General features: G+C 36.8%; 1 protein-coding gene across 1 annotated transcript in view; it reads right to left on the reverse strand.

Annotated features, from left to right (window-relative positions):
• SORCS2 (sortilin related VPS10 domain containing receptor 2) overlaps positions 1-19919 on the reverse strand; it is a 543833-nt gene that overhangs the window by 16285 nt on the left and 507629 nt on the right. Inside the window, 8 exon segments of the mRNA XM_027642785.1 lie at positions 219-318; positions 4930-5055; positions 6679-6791; positions 8545-8668; positions 9792-9925; positions 13778-13964; positions 17527-17698; positions 19410-19538. Coding sequence (XP_027498586.1) covers positions 219-318; positions 4930-5055; positions 6679-6791; positions 8545-8668; positions 9792-9925; positions 13778-13964; positions 17527-17698; positions 19410-19538 — 1085 coding nt within the window.

Consider the following 19919-nt stretch of genomic DNA (forward strand, 5'->3'; position numbering starts at 1 on the left):
ATTAATTATCAAATGAAAATGTGTACATATATATGTATGTACACATACGTGTATATATATTAACATATATATATTTATTCATATGTAGCAAGTACCAAGTTAGTATATACACGTTATATGTATACATATATATTGATACAAAGATTTTTTCCTTAACTTATCAGAACTCAAACTGGCATCCAAAATTGGTCTGTTGGGAGCTTTGTTTACATATTTACCTGAACTGGAGTCAGCTAAAGTCACCAAGACCCAGTATCCTCCCCTCAGAAAGAAACTGATGTTGTGTGCATTCAGGGCCTGCTTTATAGCTGCTATTCTCTGAAAATACAACAGAGAGAATGTCAGACGTCTCGTGCTCTGTTCCACTTTGAGACACCCAACACTCTAAAAATGAAAACCTCTGGCTCATTAAATGGTGAGAAACTCAGAAAGCATTTGTCAATGAGCTGAAATCTTAAAGAAATCCCATATTTAAAAATCATGCAAAACTCCCCAAGAAATAAAAGCTGAAAATGTCAAAAGTTTATAGTCAATTCTTTCTTTCTGATTACCAAAGTCTTTACTTTTACCCAAGAGGTGACATCAAGTTATTTGCATGCACTATTGAGTTTATCCAGGTCATAACTCACACAGTGAATAAACCATATTAAAAACTCTCCGTTCCTCTAACCTATCAGAAGAACACCTGTGATGTCACTTTGGATTTCTTTCTATGAAAAGTAACTGCTATTTAATAATGAACTGCATGTCATAATTTACCTTAACTCCTTACCTATAATGGGATGAATTCCACCTATATCTAATTTTTAAGAATACTCTGTAGCAATATAAACATCCATCCATGTGGAAAAAAAATTGGTATTCCTCCCATTTTCCTCCAGTGGATAGAGTATAGTAAAATATGGTCTCTACTATTTTTATGGAGCAGAACCATTAAATACCATCATATCCTAACCCCAGATGACAAATTGTCTGAATTATCCCTTCTACTTGCTTGTGTCTTCAACATGGGCAATTTTCTAAAAGATCAAATCTAGTTTTATACTCTATGCCTTATAATTTGGGGTATGACTTCCCAGAGGATGCCAAATTAGAAATATGCTTTATATCCATGAAACCTTCACGAGTAACTTCTTTTATGATATTATCAATTATGATGCTCATCTTTGACAAGCCTTTGCAGTATAATAGACAGAAATCCCTGTAGTGTCTCTTATATTCTGGACAGAGACTGTACAAAAGTTCAAATATCTTCATTCTTATTGAGGAATTTTAACTTCTGAAGCCATTTCACTGACTTTATTACATTATTTTTGTATGGGAATGACTCAGCATAAGGGTGATGTGAGCATGGCTTCAGTTATTTTACAAGACAATTACACCAGATAGCTCCTGAGTTGCCCAAAGTCTGAAAAGACAATGGATACGAGAACTTCACTGTGTAGCAGGCTTCAAACTGATGCTGAAATAGAGTTGCTTCATACCAATCCAGGTTCATTCATGTGTTCATGGTGTACAGTGCCAGAGGGACCACTACTTTAGGTTAATCTGACTTACAGCCAATAACCGAAATTACTGAGTTCCATAATTTTGGATACCTTATATTTTCCTGGCAGGTGCTTGAGGAACCCAACATATGCTTTGGTTTTTGCCTAAGTGATTAATATTTGTTCGTTATTCCTCTCCCCACCACTGAGCTCCCACGCAAGTCTATGTGAACTGCAGCTCCACAGGTCAAAACTTTGAATCTCATGTGAGTCCAGCCAAAGGCTCTGGCTTATTTATTTCACTGTTAGACTGATGGGTTTTTTTGGTATCCATGGGGGTTTTTTTTCTGCTTTGCGGTATTTACTGAGCATGGTGCTGCCGCCTCTTCAATTTTTTAACAAATACAGTGTTTGGAGCTCCTCTCTAGACTTTCTAAGTCAAGGTTCTTATACCAGCATTTGAATTTTCCATCTTCTTTTTTTACATCCTTTCTGATGATAATATTTGTACATGGGAACACAACATCTCCTGCACTATAAGAATGCAAAAATAATGGCACCATTCAAACCCTTACCCACTTACTTATACATCTGGGGTTCTGACTTTCCCTTTTAGCCAAAGCAACTCTCTGGTAATTTTCATGCAGTAGTTTGTCTGGATAGAGTCCCAACTCTTCCTCAGAGCCCCTGCCTTTCAGATTATAGTTTAATTGCACTTTAATTGACTCTTTCCACTGGACTCATCCCACCTGACATTAGACATGTAATAGATGTGCATAAATTAAGCAACCAAGTCTTCTCTAGAGTCAATGATTAGAACTGAATACTTTTGAAACTGCTGTCTTCCTGAAAGCAGGTTAAATCAGTCAGCTCCATGCATAAATTTTAAACAAAAAGGGCTTCTGTCAGATTGGAACCAAATTTCAGAATTTTTCCAAAGGGCTCCTACTACTACACTGACAGTTTACTTATCATCTTTGTTATTGATGGCTACTTTTATCAATAATGACTCCTATTCTAGATAGCATCACATCCCAACACTCCATGTAAAACACTAGTATAAACTCCAGTAAGAAGGTTTTCTCTGCCTGACCAAGAAATTATTGCCTTTAACAATCTTTCTGAAATAATGTAATATTTCCAAATCTAAAAGGTTTTCAGCCAAGAACCAATAGGTTCTCTTTAAGGGAAGACATTTCATAACTAAGTTAAGGATTTCGGGGACACCTCCTTCAAATGGGCAAAAACCATTCTGCATTGGTGAGTCTTCTCAGTAGTATCACAACACACCCCAGCAGTGTGACAAAACACATCCTTCCAGTGACACATAATAAAGATCGTCAAGATTCTCTTCTGGTAACAGAAGAGAATGTAAGAAATCTTTAAACAAGTGACAACAGAAGTATTTTCCTGTTGACTTAACCAGTTACTGCTTCTAAGTTTATTCACATAGGGTATATTTCATAATATTTCTCAAGTCACAATAGATTCTGATACAACACATTTTATCAAAATTTGTGCCATTCAAGTCTAAATCAACAAAATTTATATGCACATATCAATAGCTAAAGTAGTGTCCGTTAGTAATAATATAAAAATAGAAATGTAGGCAGCTGGCACTAGAAGACTGGCTCTACAGCACTGTACTGTATAAAACAATCTGTGTTGAAATGTGATATTAGTGCACATGACTTTTTATCATTGGATAGCATAGGACTCTGTAATTGCTCCTGTCTCCCTTGTTCCTGCTCCAGCCCCAGGCATCATCTGGCCCCATTCATCCTAACAATGTCAGAAAAGCATATCTATTCTCCAGATTACACAACTACTTTCCCCTTTCAGTGCTCCTCTACTTTCAGAAAAACTTCGTAAGATCTTACTGGAGGACAACTTATCACAAAATCATGCCCTGTTAAACTACTGTAATATCCCTACAGCCCCATTGAATAGAAGCTTTTCCAAATCATTTGCAACATGTGATTGTTCTTCTTTATGCTTTAGGCCAATTCACTTGATGTTTCATATACAAACATAAAGAAAAACCTTGAGGCAGCACTGATTACAATTGATGATATTCTTTAAGCTGCCTTGAAGCATAGCACCAATATAGAAATTGGGATCTAAAGGTAAAACTAATATGCGTAACACTTTGCACTGAAATAAAATGTTTGTACAACAGAAGAATCTATCACCATTAGTTTCCTTACATTATTAAAGACCCCCATTCCACATGCATTCAAAATAAAGATTTTTCTTTTAGAAGCTGCACTTTGCTTCTTCAAGAAATGGAGAGTTGCAAATAATTTTGAAGTGGCAATATTCCCCTGGTTGAAACCATTAGTTCGTGAGTCACTCTCAACAAAAGAAACAATTTGTTAAAATTAACTATTTTCTGCAACATAACCAGGAACTCAGACTCCTGGGTATTCTCACCGTGATTACAGGGAAGAATGGTAAGGGTTTGGGAATGCCAAAAAAGCAGAAAACTTTGTGCACTCTCACTGTAGTCTGTGCATCTTAAATATAGACACCTGTTCAAGTACTTGGACAACTTCAACATACTCCTTTGGACCTTTCAAAGTGTATCTCATCAACTCCAAACACAATCTACTGGGTTTGTATTAATATGAAGAGCTTCGTTTTGCCTACTTCTCCAGCTCTTTAGATCCTGTGACCTTGTCTTAAAAAGCTGTAAAATGCCCTTCAAAATTAATGATACCTTACACTGATTCTTTGTAACTGGCAGGACTTGAAATCCAAGATACAGACACAGAGCTGGGATCTGTTCCTTCTCTATCACAGTAAAGGACAAATATAATAGATTATAAGCACCACAGACTCTTCTGGTTTTCAACTGGCATAAGGTCCTTCATTATGAAAGAAACATGGTTTGGAAATAAATAGGGAGAAAACAACGTCTGATTTTCATTCCAGTGTTCACTATATTTGTTTCTTGCCAATTGAAAAGGACATTTGTTCACAAATGTAGAAAATACTTGCTTGATGCTCTTCACATTATGGGTCAATTACTAAGGTTCTGGTTCAGTTTTGACCTGAAATCTAATTTGCTTCTGAAGACAGCGCAGAGATGGTTCATCCCTCCTTAGAAGTATCAGTGTTCTAAACACACCCTTTGCTTTACTGGTCTTTCACAGGATGACATGCATCGTCGCTGTTTCTGTTTAGAAAATCAGATCAATATTAAATATTCTTGAGAAATACACTAATACTAGTAAGCACTAGATTATGCTGATCTTTACAGTGACAAACACAGCAGATGTAGCTTCATGTGAGCTTCTACATGTATCTTGTCAGTTGGGAGTGAGATCTTTACATAGGTAGAGAACACCTCTCAATTTCATGTAAAGACAATGAGAGTACAGGCATTTATTGCAAAACAGGATTAAGACTGTCCCAAACAGACATGCATTGCCCTGTTTACCTTATCACTAGTTAAACTTCTCTTCTTTTTTGGTTGGTTTGCTGGTAGTAGCACATGCAAGTCAGCAGCTGTGGGCAGACCAGGTTTCACAACTGTCATGAGTGTTTCTTCAGGTATATTGGTTTCCTGTGAAGACAACAAAGGCATATGACAAATTACAGGACAGCACACTTCGTGTTTTATATAAAACACATAAGTAACTTCACATGTGGCTTTTAAATTTGGTGTTCAGATCCCTAATACTTGGAAGGGATTCCACTAGAAGCTAAAGCATGAACAAAGTGAAGCATAAGTGTACTGAAATGAGAGCTGCTCTTTGAAGACTGGAAGAGCTAAGTGTTGTTTTCACATTAAAGTAATTCAGTGGCATCAAGAAAAGAAGCAAAATGAAGAGGTATGCAGGTTTTATCAAAACTCTGCAATGGCTAAGCATTTCTAGAGTAAGATAAAACAAAAATCCTAAGTGATTTAGGATTCTTTGCGGGCCATTCAGATACAGCGTAGACTTAGAAGGGCATATTACAGCTAACTCTAGCCTAGAAAGGTTACTTTTCCATCTGTGTTTTAGGGGCAGAGAGAAGTCTTCGAATGTGAGACTAGGAGCACCTAGGTTCAGTTCCTGAAATGGTAACAAATACCATCATTTCCCCATTGGAAGTCAGATGCATCACTTTTCAAAATATTTTGTCCAAATTTGGTTTTAGTCCCAAGTTCCTCCACATGTTGTACAATACAGCCACACAAATCTAATGACAACACTCTGGGCACTTGCCATAGCCTTCCTCAAACAGACTCAGAAATTCCATTAAATTTTCCATATGCTTTGGCAAATGTCTTAGTAATTCTTAAAATGCAAGGACTATTTTATAAGGGAGTAAAATATATTTTTGACTGACACTGGTTATGGAATGAGTTTAAGTTGATAAAAGTGAGAAATTAATTTGATGTTTGATATGAGCCTATAAAAAAAGGCAGGAAACTGTATAAAGTCAAAAATTTAGAACCTGACTTGCACTACTGCAAATCCAGGAAAAATAAAGTGATTTAAAATGCATATATTTTATAAACAATATCAATCTGTACCTCAATGCTACTGCCTTCACAAAAGCCAGCGTGTGCACCCTCAGTTGCTGGCAGGGTGCGTATGTGAAGAGCACAGCTCTCAAGTTCAAAGTTCTCATGAGGTGCTCTTTACTTATCTCACAGTACTACTGCAGAGCTTTGTATTTGATTTAACCTACAGGATTCAGCTATTCCCAATCCACACATCTTTTGTGAACATGATCTAAAAAATCAGCTGTACAAACTGTGTGCCTATATATTATATGTAATTTTCATAGTTACACAACTAGCATAATAAATTGTTCCTCTGTGCTTTGTTTTTACACAATGTCTTTTATGTTACAAAGCATCCTTTGCTTAGCTTCTAAATCTCTCACATTTAAGCTACTCTTCTTGTTTTGGAGTCAGCAGTATTTGCCAATATGTCTATTCCTAATCCCAGAGAGCAATATTTAGCATTAATTGCCAATTAGGCTGTGTTAGACCTAAACTGTCTACGTTACAATATCATTGTCTACAGCCTGCACGTAAAAGTGACACTAGGTTCAAACTTGCTTGAAATGTGGCTCATGAGGTTCACTTTATTATTTTGCTCTGCCTCCTTTTTTCTAAATGAGAAGGTATTAACTTAACCTTCAAGCTTTACGACTGGTGAGGGAACATTTTACGAGCAATCTGAAAGAGCACCTTTGCAAGAAGTCGTGTTACTACCCGCCCTATGTCTTCCCTCCACTCTGGTATGTCGGGGTTGTACATGTCCAGGTGTTTAGTAAACTTCAAAGGAAGAACATGAAAATGATCTAGAAAAAAAAAAAAGAAACATTTTGTAGAAGTAATAAACCAAGTTGCAAAAAGGGTTTTGTAGAACTAAAAGCTGAAAATCTATATTTAGCGTTTTTTGCTGTGCAGCACTGCATTATCTAGGACCCCCACTGCTCTATGTTGTCAGGCACTCAATTTCTCTCTGTATTTTCATCAACATGATCAAATTTATGCCTAAAGATTAAAAAGCAGTAAGAAAAAGAAATAAACAAAGGAGATTTACATACATGCTCTGGGGTCATATTGTTCCCAGTAATTTTCCCTTAGGTCAATAAGTCACACAGAAGTGATTGGTTTCTTTTATTTGAAATGAGAATGTGCCAATGGGTAGTATTCTTACCAAATCATAAATATGTGGGATTTTGCCCATTACATGTTCCTGTTTTCCATACAAAATGAATACCTCACATACTGCATAAACTAGATATGAAAATAAGAACAGAAATTATATTACAAATGCTAACCACTGCCCTCTTTGAAAAAATAAAACCATGGTACATCCACAACATTTCTCTGGATATTGTCAAAAATATCTGAAATACTAGAAATGGGTTGATCCTCAGAAAACAGTCTCTTAAAACCTTCCCTTTCTCCCTACGTGTTCCTTGGATAAACACTTGGGGAACTTAATGCAAAGAAGAAATAGAGATAGACTGGAATGGAGGAGTCAAACCTGCCTCCCCCAATACTTCAACAGAATTATATTTTAGTGTGGCTTTCTTTTCCAAAAGTTTCTTTATTTCTGTCATGGTCAGTACTTTTGTGCTCCTGATATCAGGACTGGTCAATAGTAAGAGCAAAAGGAGTGCTGGAAAGCCAAAGTCATTGATGTAGTCACACTAAGAGGGTTATACTTCTAAAGATTACAAAAAAAGCTGATGCACTTATACATAAGTGGTGGCATAAATGTTAAAACCATTTATCTTAGAAAAGGAGAAGATTCATAAAAGCTCCATTTAGCATAAGTGTGGTTTTTAACATTATTTTAAATTAATAAGCATACTAAAAGCAAAAATAACAGAATCTTCTCCAGACAATAGAGATGTTGTGTATTGCATGATATCAGAAGGTTTCTAGCTCTGCATTCAGAAGAAGTTTTTATACTTATCGCAATTCCCACATGCGACAACACAAATACAAATGTAAATAATTTGCCAGCTCTACATTTTCGACAGTATATTATGCCTTGTCACCACATTATAAGACAAAAAAAACCACCAGGGCACAGTGTGGAACAAGAACTGAAGGGTTATTCAATACTTACAGCAGAGCTATTCTTGATCCAAACTCTCAGATAAACATCAAAGGTACAGTGACATATTGTGATAAAAGGCAATTATTTGACATTGTTTTCAATGCTGAGAGCACATACTCAACTAAATTTTCATTTTTTTCAGAGGCATTTAAACTAATTTATTTAGAAATTCTGGGAAAGTTTCTTGTTTTAGGCCAAAATACTACTTAAACACTGTTGCCATTTATAGCATTTGAGAACCACAGTACCATTTAAAATAAGAAGAGGAAACAAAATGTTTCAGATTAAACCCTTCCACACAATCCCACTGTTCACTTCATGGAGTTACCTTGTGGCAGTTCATCCCTATAATTTTAAGAGTTAAATGTGGCATTAGATGTAATTTTACAACAGGTTCAGTTGTACCAGGACTGGTTTAAGATGTACAATAACAAGTACATATGAAACAAAAAAAATGAAAAAGACTAATGACTCACCAAAAACATGGACAACTTTTGAGTCCTGAAGCATGGAGCTCCCACAGGAAACTTGCACTGTAACTCGGACATCACCTGTCTCAGCAAACTTGGTCACCAGAAAACTCTCCAATGTAAGCAGTGGCTTTAAAAAACAAAGAAAATTTGAAAACATAATTTGAGCAAGAGCCACAAGAACAGTGTCTGAAGAGGTTGTAACTAAAATATCAGCAAAAAGTTTTCACATCAATTTTCAATTAATCAATATTTTATCAAATTGTTCAACAAAAATTTTCAATACAGGATGTTTCTTTCCCTAAATGGATCTTTTATAAACAGAAAAGCAGCCAGATGGGGCAAATATTTCTTCTAGAATAATCGGTAGAGTATTAGGGTTTCAGCCAGATCCACCAAAACAAAAGGATTTTGAGGCAGATTCAACAAACTCCACAAGATTATATGAAGCAAGTCAGTTGCCTCAAAAAAATGTGGGGTACATCAGGGTCAAAAGGATTAACACTGTCAACTTAGAGTACCAGTCCACACTAAGCTCCAAGGCAGAGCTGAGGTACTCTGCTCCCTGACCACATCCATATGAATTACAAAACCTTTCACAAGATTACGTGGACCTACAGTACCTGTTCTAGCAATGGCAAAGTCAATAAAAATGAACAGATACAGGCTGGTTTTATGGTAGACAGCACACTTACAAGAAGAAAGTTCACTGCACCTATTTGAAGCATTCCTCTGCCTCATAAAGAAAATATTTTGCTTATCTGTTATTGAAAGAATTACCTTAAAAGAAATTAACCTAGTTAGACAATAAATATTGCCAATAGAAATACTGGGATATTTATTGCTCTAGGACACGTTTATCTAGACCTTGATCCCCAAATGAATATCACAAAATTGTTTGAGTGCTCTCAATGTTTTGATATCCTTTAAGATATCCCATTTTTTTAATATGCCAGTTTATTTTAGACTCACAGAAAATATTTATCTATACAATGAATATATATATTTCTGTACAGTACTTTAATTTACAGTACTCACATTATCAATTTAGAAGCGTATAAATCCAAGTTTCATCAAGCACCAATGTCATGATCCCAAATCCATCCCCGTCTACAAGTTGTTTTTTTCACAAGTAATCAAATACAATAAATTTTTGTGTGTCCCCCCGAGAAAATAGTTTAGAAATTGAAAGAAAGGAACAACCTTTATTGGAAAGAGATTGAAAATAATCTCAGTCAAAACCATTTGTGTACCTGAAGATTGTTTCCTATCCACCAGTAGAAAACTGTCAAATTAGGGTTCTTAGGCAGTATGATGGCTGTCAGGTTCACCTCCTGGTTTCTTCCAATGACTGGAACCACTTCTAAGTTTAAAGCCTGGAGTGGAGCTGAACAAAGTTCCCAGAATATCACTGAACAAGAATCCATCAGTTTATTAATGCCTGTTTCCCCAAAAGCCTCTCACCTGCACATCATCAGGTCCTGAATTTTTTTTTCCCCTCCCTTCTGCTTTTACATCCATGTCAAAAGATATGGACATAATTGGAAGGACCTCATTTCAACAAAAAAATATCCCCCAAATCATCTCAAAATCTCAGAAACAAAATCTTAAGCAATGAGACGGATCAACCAAATGCACTTCTCTGATGCATGTTTTTTTTGTGCATTTCCAATCCTAGAACACATAAGCAGATACTCAGTTAAAAAGTGGAAAAGGCAATCTCAGCTTGGTTTTTTTTTTTTTTTAGTAAAAAAAGATCAAATGAATAGAAATCTAACAAATCTCAAATTGCTAAGGGAAAAGCAGAAAACTAAAAAAGAATGCTGCTGACTACTCATTTTCATTATAAAAAATCAGCTGTTAGGCTCACACCACACAGAAACTCTCATTAATGCATGCTTTAAAATAGATGTGTATATCAGGGGAGCATTTATTTGCAAATCAAAATAGGATAACCTCTGTACTCCAAAATGTGCCTTAGAGTAAGTTTATTCCTTTCTGAACTTTTGCCTATGAAGGCTGTAAGCACTATTATTTGTATAAAAGAAACGCATCATTATGGTGGTTTTATCTGCTTCTAAGTGTTGTGTTTATTAGTGTTGTGCTGCTTCACAGTACAGTAACTGTATTAAAAAAACCCTTTCCCTCAGAGGTTTTTGAGTATATCTTTTTCAGAATGCATTAAGGTAAAAGCTCTATAACAGTATAATGTTATAACTAGAATTTTTTAACTCCACCTGCACCATCTACCCAGGATACTAAAACGCTATATGGTCCAACATTCATTCATTACACAGAATGAATATTAACCCATCCATTTTTGTTCCATTCTACGTATTTTTTAACTCAGTCAAAGATTTTTCATCTCAGTGCAAACTTACAGGTAGTTAACACTGGTCTAAAGTATCTCTCTTGCTCTGTGTCAGGAGCTGAATCACTGCTAATTCACTTTGATTAAACTGATTGAAATTCTCTGAAAACAAGTTGTCTGACCTCCTTTTCCACCTCACTTCACATAGTCTGTGTGCTCCTTCATCACAATGTAAGACTCTACTTTCACTCTGTATTTTCTACAATGACTCTTAAATCACCTACATGAATTCAAGCCATGTTGGGTGCTTAAACAAATGATTTCTTCACTAGCTTCCAGAGGAGTTAAAATGTTTCTCCCTGTTGCTGGTATCTTGAAGAAAATTCAGAAATTTTAGTAATTTCACTAAATTTGTTCCTTGTAGAAACAGAATTTCCTTCTGATGAGGTAAAATAAAGAAGTCTGGAGGGATCTGTGAAACTGTTTTGATTTTGCCATAAATTTGCATTTTCCCAGAGGAAACTGATCATTTTGAGATATGTTTTTGCTCCTGAAGAAGGTTGCTTTCTTTTCCAAAATTTTTAAGAGTAAGTTGTTTGGTACTTGAGTGATGACTGCTATTTCAGTCTTACTGCTCCTATATATTAAAGAGCTGAGAATAATTATTGCAAGTCCTCCTGCTTGTGTCTGGCACACAAGTCCATAATGCATGGGAACAAGCCTCATAGCACCCTTAAATGTGTAATATGAGGAATTAATTGACTTAAATTATTTTTGATTATTTAACAAAGTTATAATTTCCATATAGTTTCCATACATTTTTCCAAGTTCCCTTATTATTCACTTACTATAAAGATCACAGTTTCATAAAAACCAAAATGTGTGCAGTGTATATAGCAATGTATGTAGCTCTTCTTCGGGTCTTTTTATTATGAGTTGCCTACTCACATTTATGCTATCGGACTTCATTTCTCTTACAGTTCATTAGAAAGTTGTAGATTGTGTGATCTGGATCAGAAAGCATGATTTGGATGAAAAGCCAAAATTTATATAATTGTCCTGCATCCCATAGCAACAGAACTCTGAAGTGAAAAATATTCCCTTTAATATTTGCCTCTGAAAAAATTCCCTGAGAATAATACATCAGCCAGAGATAGAGTGAAAGCAGGACTCTGTGGACATTTCTGCTTTCATGGTATTCCACAGTGAAAATGTTCCTTAATGGCTATTAGTGCTTCACTAGAACATAGAAATTGCAGTACAATTTTTTAGGTAAATTAGAAGATTCAAGTAAATTTGTTGGCACTAATTAAAGAGAGCAAATCACATAGAAAGCATTTATTCAAGAAGGCTGGGTAACACACTTCCATGAGCCTTCTAGTCCCTGTGCAGCAACCACGGACAAGCTCAGGATGAGATCACATCTGCCTCAGTGCTCTGCTGCCTCTGTACTTCAGCACCAAAACTCCTTTAATTGACCAGTCATTTACTTGTAGAAAGTAACTCTGGCTTCTGCAATTTGAAAATCCACTGCATAAAACAAAATCGACATCTTTTATTTTTACTGTTTATCCTAATACAGGTCACACTAAAAGCACATTTTGAGAAAGTGTTTGTTCCACTTTCCATCAGGGCTTGCTACTACTCATCATTCTCTGAAGGGTTAGAAGTTATTCTCAAAGAGAAGGATGTCACACCGAGTTTTTTTCCTCTTCATTGCCTGTACAGACTGTTTCTCTGGTTAATCTACTCCTCAGCAGCTAGAAGCTTCTAAACAGTAACAGTGAAGTCCTAAGTAATTTACCTGAGCTCTCTGGGGTTGTCAAATGATTTAAAAAATAAACACAACAAAGAAACAGATAATGAAACTGAAGCTGAGAATTTGACTGTGATCCTTTCTGTTTGATTTTATTAGAAGATTGGCCATTAGTATGAATGGGCCCCACCTGTCAATCAAAGTAGAACTGGAAACTCTGGACTCAAGGACACTGACCAGCAAAATACATAAATATCAAGCTGACATAAAGCACATGGATCTGTGCACATCCGTGTATATGGCTCCAGTGATTTCCATTGCTTTGGGATTAGGATGGAAGACACACCACTCAGAACAGACGGGAAACAGACACCTGGAGAATGCAAGATGAGTATCTTTTCCTTTGATGTTACTCGCTTCTGAATTTTTGACACATCTGAAAACAGGTGAAGCAATAGCTGCCTTGAATCTCAAAGAAAGAGGAATATTCAGTTCCAGTTTTGAGTTTCCCTCTTCATTTCAGTTATGAGATGACTGAGGTACATTAAACTTGCAATGGTGCATGACATTCCCTGTGCCATGATATTCTTTATTTTATATCTGTTTGATTGGGTATTTTAGGTCTTAATTAAGGAGAGGGAGAGCAGTCTAAGCCAAGGGATACTTCCTGCCAACACAAAGATATATCCAAGTACTATTTAAAATTCTATGAGAATTAACTAACTAAAATCTAGATTTAGAAACACTGAGATTTTTAGTATTTTTCAAAATCATACAAAAGCTCATATGTTTCTCAACACACCTGTTCACTTGCTTTACATTACACCTAGAAGCTTTAAAAAGATATAGTGTTAAATTTTGGCTGCTAAGGCTGCGAACAGGGTCTTGCATCAGGAAGATGGATAAAACCTGAGATTTGAACTGAGGCATACTTGTTATTTAAAAGATTAAACCATCCTTCTGCCAAATTGGAACAAAACTAATTCTGATCTCCTATTACATTAGGTTTACAAGCCTCTGAATTCAAAACATACAACACTGCAAGGTTGCATGAGGGTGTTGAAAAAATATGCCTTTTCCTAATTGCGACTAGTAATTTTCTTTACTACTTCATAGCTGTCATGAGGTTTTTACACAGTGGTAGAAGTAAGAAAAGCAAAGAGATGATTTACAGTTGACTTGGATGAACACCACAGCCTCATCATGCCCAGCCACATTCTCAGCCTTCACTGACACACGGTAAATCCCAGGATTCTCATAGCGGTGACGGATGGGTTCTCCAGTCATCGTAAGGTTCACATATATCGCCTTAAAGCCATCTCCAAGATCTACCTGGTATTTGGTACTCAATATATCACCCTAAAAGGAAAATATATCAAAAACATTTTAAATGGCCAGAACCAAAACAGACAGGACACATGTTTATAACCCTTTACTGAATCACAGCAGCATTTTCAGCCCCTGCCAGACATTTTGACTCAATTGCAATAGCTGCAGTAAAACCACTACAACCCATGGCAACGATGTTAGTGCAACAGATGCTGTGTGCATTAATAGAGATAATACCAAATTTCCACAGTAAGGTGCTACCTTAAAATTAGACACCTCAGACCACTAAACAAGTTGTATGGCACAGAAACTATCATTCTTGTCTTAATGCAGGTGGACATTAACTAACATAATGGTGCGATGCTCATATCATTGCAAGCCACTGAAGATTGTTATTTTAGCAAATTACTACTCATTCAGTGAACTTTTAGCCTTTCCAATTATAAAGCAAAATTAATTGGCTTAGGCATTCTTCAGAGCACCTTCTAAGCACAGCCTCTTAGTGTCAATTACATGGCCTTTAAGACCCAAGCTGGGATCTTCACACAGGGGTGTACAGCATTATACTGAGCCACCAAGCATGTCTAGAACTACCATGCTCTAGTGCAAAATTAGTGCATGTTTAATGAAGCAGATTACCAAGCTGGGTTTGGGAAAGGGTTTAAAAGTCCAGCCAAATAATTCTGTCATATCAAACATCTCATTGAATCCATAATTCCTCGCACTTCTGCCAAGTGCTCCTTTAAATTACACCGTCTTCCTAAACTCAGGCCTAAAGGACTGTAAAGCTGATAATACTGTCAGAGGACAAACATGACTATTACTTATGTTGTCGTGGTGTGGCTGCTCAGGAGAGAAATCAGGCCTGTGCTACATGGACTAGAGATTTGGATGCAGTGAAAGGAAAATTCATTTTAGCTGTTAGCAGTAATACTTTCTCAATACTACTGGCAGCACTGCCTTGGTGAGCTGCCCTGCTTCCTTGATCTCCAGCAGTACTTATGTTCCTGCTTGTTTGCCATCACAGCCATGCAATTAAGACAGTCTACAGAGCCAGGCTTCATAGAAAAGCCTCTGTGTTGTGAAAACACAGTATTGACTTAAAAAATTTCATTGCCTCTGGGAAAGGAATGTATACACCCGTGTGCTGGTCAAGTGACAGGAAAAGCCATCAGAGCAGAGAAGGATTGACATCAATAGAAGTATTCAAAAATCACTCCACTTCTCCAAAAGCCACTCTGAAATAGGTTTATTCCAAAATTTAATCTCAAAAGGAAGCATTAATGTAATTTTTTTCAAAATGGCAACAATCAGCCATTGGAATAATCTCCCCAGGAAACTGGTGGATTCTCCACAGTTGGACACTTCAGATTCAGCAGCACAGGTGCTGACCATCTTGTCTAGGCTGTGCTTTTGCCAAGACAGGTTGGACCAGATGATCATCGAGGTCCCTTCCAACCTGGCAGTCTATAATTCTATGATTCTTTGAAAATCAAAGGAGGTACCAAGCCTAGAATTTATGTTCTCTGGCATTACAGAAGGAAGGGAAACATACTATTATTTCTTCCTTTTGTTATTTGGCAGTGTGGTTGATTTTCTTCCATGTTTTATCAGATGAAAGAACGTTGCTTACAATGTAAAAGAACACCCATAATAAGGAACCTGTAGGATTATCAAATACCTAAGCACCATATTTCAAGACACAAAAAGGACCTTAAAAGCCTCTTCACTGTGAATAGTTTTTTCTTTCTTTTGACAACAGAATAGTAGAATTTAGTAGAAGAGAGAATATATTATTACAGTTTAAAGCAGAAGAGATACGTTCTTGCCAGCAGTGTAAGTGGAATCTCTTTAGATGACATTAGCTTGCAAAGACTTCTTGTTCTCTCTTTCTTATGCTAACAAGTACACGTGTGTTTTTTCCAGATGAGACAGAAACCAGTGTTAAAAGCCAATATATGCAAGCTTCTCTTACTATATTATTCTAAATAGCTTCCCTAGTGTAAGGATGAGAGTGGTGTATTCAAAACAACAAGATATTTCTATTTTCCAGACCAATAAACAAAGAGAGCAGTGGACAGAAAACAAAAGAGTCACATAAATCAGCTAAATTTATAAGAAGTTGGGGCTTCCACTTCCATAAAAAATAGGAGATGGTCATGATATTATTTATTCATATATTCAGCCAACAGACTATGGAAAAAAATTATCATCATCATCATTATTGCTATTATTTCTAAGGACACTTGAAAACTGCCCAAGCATAACAGAAGCATGCTTTCTTTACTCTCTGATGTCTGGCATTTCTGCATTCCCAGAAACTAGTAAATTAATTTTGTTCATTGGAGAAAGTAGTATGTTTTGGTTTACTGTAGTAGAGCTGTTTCTTAAACTCACTAATTGTTATGAATCCTCATTGGATTTTGTCATATAGATTAAATCCTAAGAAACGCTCAGGACATTTGAGTTTAAATATTATTCTTAGCCATAGAGGGCACCAAACTGCTACAGTGCTTCTAAATCTGCCTTCCTCTTTGATGAACAGAGCACAGACTTCACCAGGAAATACAGCACGAGATTGTCTTCAAGATCCCTCACTTCTGAAGATTTGTGAATAACTTTAAATGGTTTTCATATTGCCACAGAGATTCATGAAAGCTTCAGTAGGAAAAAAGTCAAACTGCCAATCAAAATCATTAGAATCCAAATTGCAACCAAATGCTCTGGGCTTACAATAAACATTTCCAAACAAATTCTAGAAAGAGGAGGCAGCAGAACTTGCCACACAAACTGTTGGGGCACTGCACACATTGGGATGCAGAGCCTGAGAAGCATTAAGCAGCCCAGTGCTCTGCACGTAACTTTCTTGATTCCATTACAGAAATAAATCCCAAATGTTCAATTTATATTGCACAGGTTTGCCAAAATGTGTGAATTTTCTTCAAATTCTTGCAAATCAGTCGGGTTAGCCAGGATGTACAAATACTCTGGTAACCTGAGCACAGTAGTTATAGCCTAATGCTAAAAAACAAGCATGAGGAAACATACCCATGGCAAACAATTCATCCAGCAGTTACTCACTGCTGTTGGTCAGGGCCTTAGGGCTTTGCCTCTCTCAATAAAAAGAAAATTCCCCATATCTTTGGCAACACAACTAATATATAATAAATATTCTTATGCTGTGCTATTTGCTGATTTCTGTAAAGCTTTGCCTCATTCCTTTCTGAAAGGCAGACTCTCAAAAACACTTAAACCCGAATATTAAATGTTCTCTGCATTTCTGTTCTTCTCTGATACAACAGCTGAGATTTTCAGTCCAAGGAGACTTTGGTAATCCAGTTGCTTTGATTTTCCAAGAAGCTATTGCCTTTGCTGCTGAGGACACAAATCCTGTTCTGTGGGTAGAACTTGGAGATTCACTGAGTTTACTGTCTTGTCTGATTCACTTGAAAACAGAAGTTTCAATATTTCCAAATCCATTAATCCTTGTCTCAAGCACAAATTAATCTTCATTCAGCAGCAAAGCAGGTAGGAGTGAAATTAACCCTAAAAGCAGCAATTAAACTTTCATGGAGCCAATGTTTATTACTACCTGCTCTTGTCTGACAATGAAGGTGATGTCTTCCCCGGGCCTAACAGCCAGGCTTTCTTCTCTGATGCTGATCTGAAGTCCCTTGGGAGCGATCAATGGACACATATGCTGTGCTACATTCTGCTGCAGGTCTACGCCACCTTCACACACATTAGAGACAACTTTCCTGTACCTGCAAAAACAGTAAGCAGTGAACATAATGAACTGGAGGTAAGCAAAAGAATGCCATCAGAGACACCAAATGCAAGTGTGATTGAGCTAATGCATTTTCCTTGGGTACACAGACAAGATTGCAGATGATCAAAACCAACTCGCAACGCAAGTACTTGGATTGGGGACACTGCCTTTACTAAGGAAAACCCATTGAAGAAGGGTGGTGTGGAGCATGATGAGGATTTCACTTGAATGCATTAGAAGAGTCTGTCTTTTCAAACTTAGAAATGTGCCTGACTATCTCCAGGAGATAGACAGTCTTCTGTCCTCCTTGCCATCCCCTTTCCTAGCACTCTGAACAGTCTTCGTTGCTCTAGAGGTTTTGGTTCAAACCCCAAAGATCAGGAAGAAATTAGACCAAGCAGCTTCTGCATTAACCCAGAACTAACTGCTTAACTGCTGCACTAAAATCAATTAATTTCTTAAAAGACTTGTGACATTTGTGTAACATAACAGTATAAAAGATTGAAAGAAGTAACACTTTTAAAGAGCTAATAATGAAATACTTGGGCGCGTACAGTAATTATTTACAGATCAGTTTCACACAGGTATGCGATTTTTAAACGTCCTTTAAAATCAGTCATATGCCACTCTTTTGAATTCCCGCTCTGTATATCACAGCTGTCAGCCGCAACCCAAAAGGCATCATTTTCCTCGGTAAGGCAAATATACACAGAGACTGTGATTCTATTGCCAGATTGGACATTTCATCATTTGGTTCTCATCTCTACAACTGACTGAGATGGTGTTATGATAAGCCAGAATAGATGCCAGCTGCAAGTTATTCTCAGCACAGACGTCAGACTACATTGTAGTGTATATCCTATGTGGTATTGTTTACAGTTACTAACGCTTTCCTTTGATTCTGAGTGTCCCATATGGTCAGGAAAAAAAAATTATTCTTCGCAGAACTTACTCTTATGAAAATGAGAGACTGGGAAATTTTGTGAGATGTTACCAGGTCCTCAGAGTAATTTATTAGATCCAAACTGAAAATTGCTCTGGACCTAAGCAATGAGCTAAAAGAAAAGGCTTTGAATGGATATTTCTATCAGAAGTGTAAAAATGGCTACAGAATGTTACCAAAAAAAATTAAAATGCTGCAAACAAGACAGTTTCCCCTCTTCTTGAACAGTTTTTCAACCACTGGCAACATGCAAAGGAACAATTATCTTCTCTTAATTTGTAGGAAGCTTCTGCACATGCACTAAGTCAGTCACAGTTTTTGCATTTCCCAGGTTTTACAGTTTGCCTTATTTACATTTCATAGAATCACAGACTGGTTTGGGTTGGAAGGGACCTTCAAGATCTTCTAGTTCCAACACCCAAGGAACATATTCCACTAAACCAAGTTGCTCAAAGTCTCACCCAACCAGGACTTCCACACTTTCAGGGAACAACTGCACAAGTTGTTCAGTGTCTCACCACCCTCTCAGTAAAGAATTTCTTCCTAATATCTAATCTCAACCTATCCTGCTTCATCTGTAGGCCATTCCCACTTGACCTATCACTACATGCCCTTGTAAAAAGTCCCTCTCTAGCTCTCTTATAGGCTCCCCTTAGGTATTGAAATGTGAATTTCTTTCAAACCACTTTTGAGGCCTCTGGTTGGAATATTCTCCCCCTCTTTGGAAGCCTCATCAAGCCAGTTGAATACAAAACCAGCTTACCCAGTGCTGCTGGTGTATGCCTGCCCCAGCACACAGTCTTCAGGCGGTGCTTCTGGGTTAAACCAAAAGTCAGCAAAGCATTTGTTAGTCTCCGACTTCAGAAGTGCAGAGCGCTCAAACCCATAATCACTGAAAAACATCAACACCAAGTGTGTTACTATCCCCACTTCACTCAGCAGTCTAATTTGGCGTAGATGAGACTACATTTTTAAGAGTAAATAATTTTTTATAGTGTTATTCTACCAGATGAACATACAAGTTGATGAAGCCAGTTCTGTTTTAAGTCTAATTTCAGTGGGAGTTGTGTACACTTCAGGGAAAAACTGGTTGTAATTACTTTGTCAGTTCTGCAAAATTAACTCCCATGGTACCTTAGATCTTTTAAAGGTTTCCTTTGCCACTCAGACCAAACATTTCCTTGCTTTTTTTTTTTTTTTATTTGCAAATAGAAAGGGTTTGTTTGCCTTTTAAATTAATCCAGTGGTCATTTTTCAAGCCTTGATCAATAGA

This window comes from Corapipo altera, unplaced genomic scaffold, assembly GCF_003945725.1.
Source record: "Corapipo altera isolate COAL_440 unplaced genomic scaffold, ASM394572v1 22, whole genome shotgun sequence".
Taxonomy (NCBI): domain Eukaryota; kingdom Metazoa; phylum Chordata; class Aves; order Passeriformes; family Pipridae; genus Corapipo; species Corapipo altera.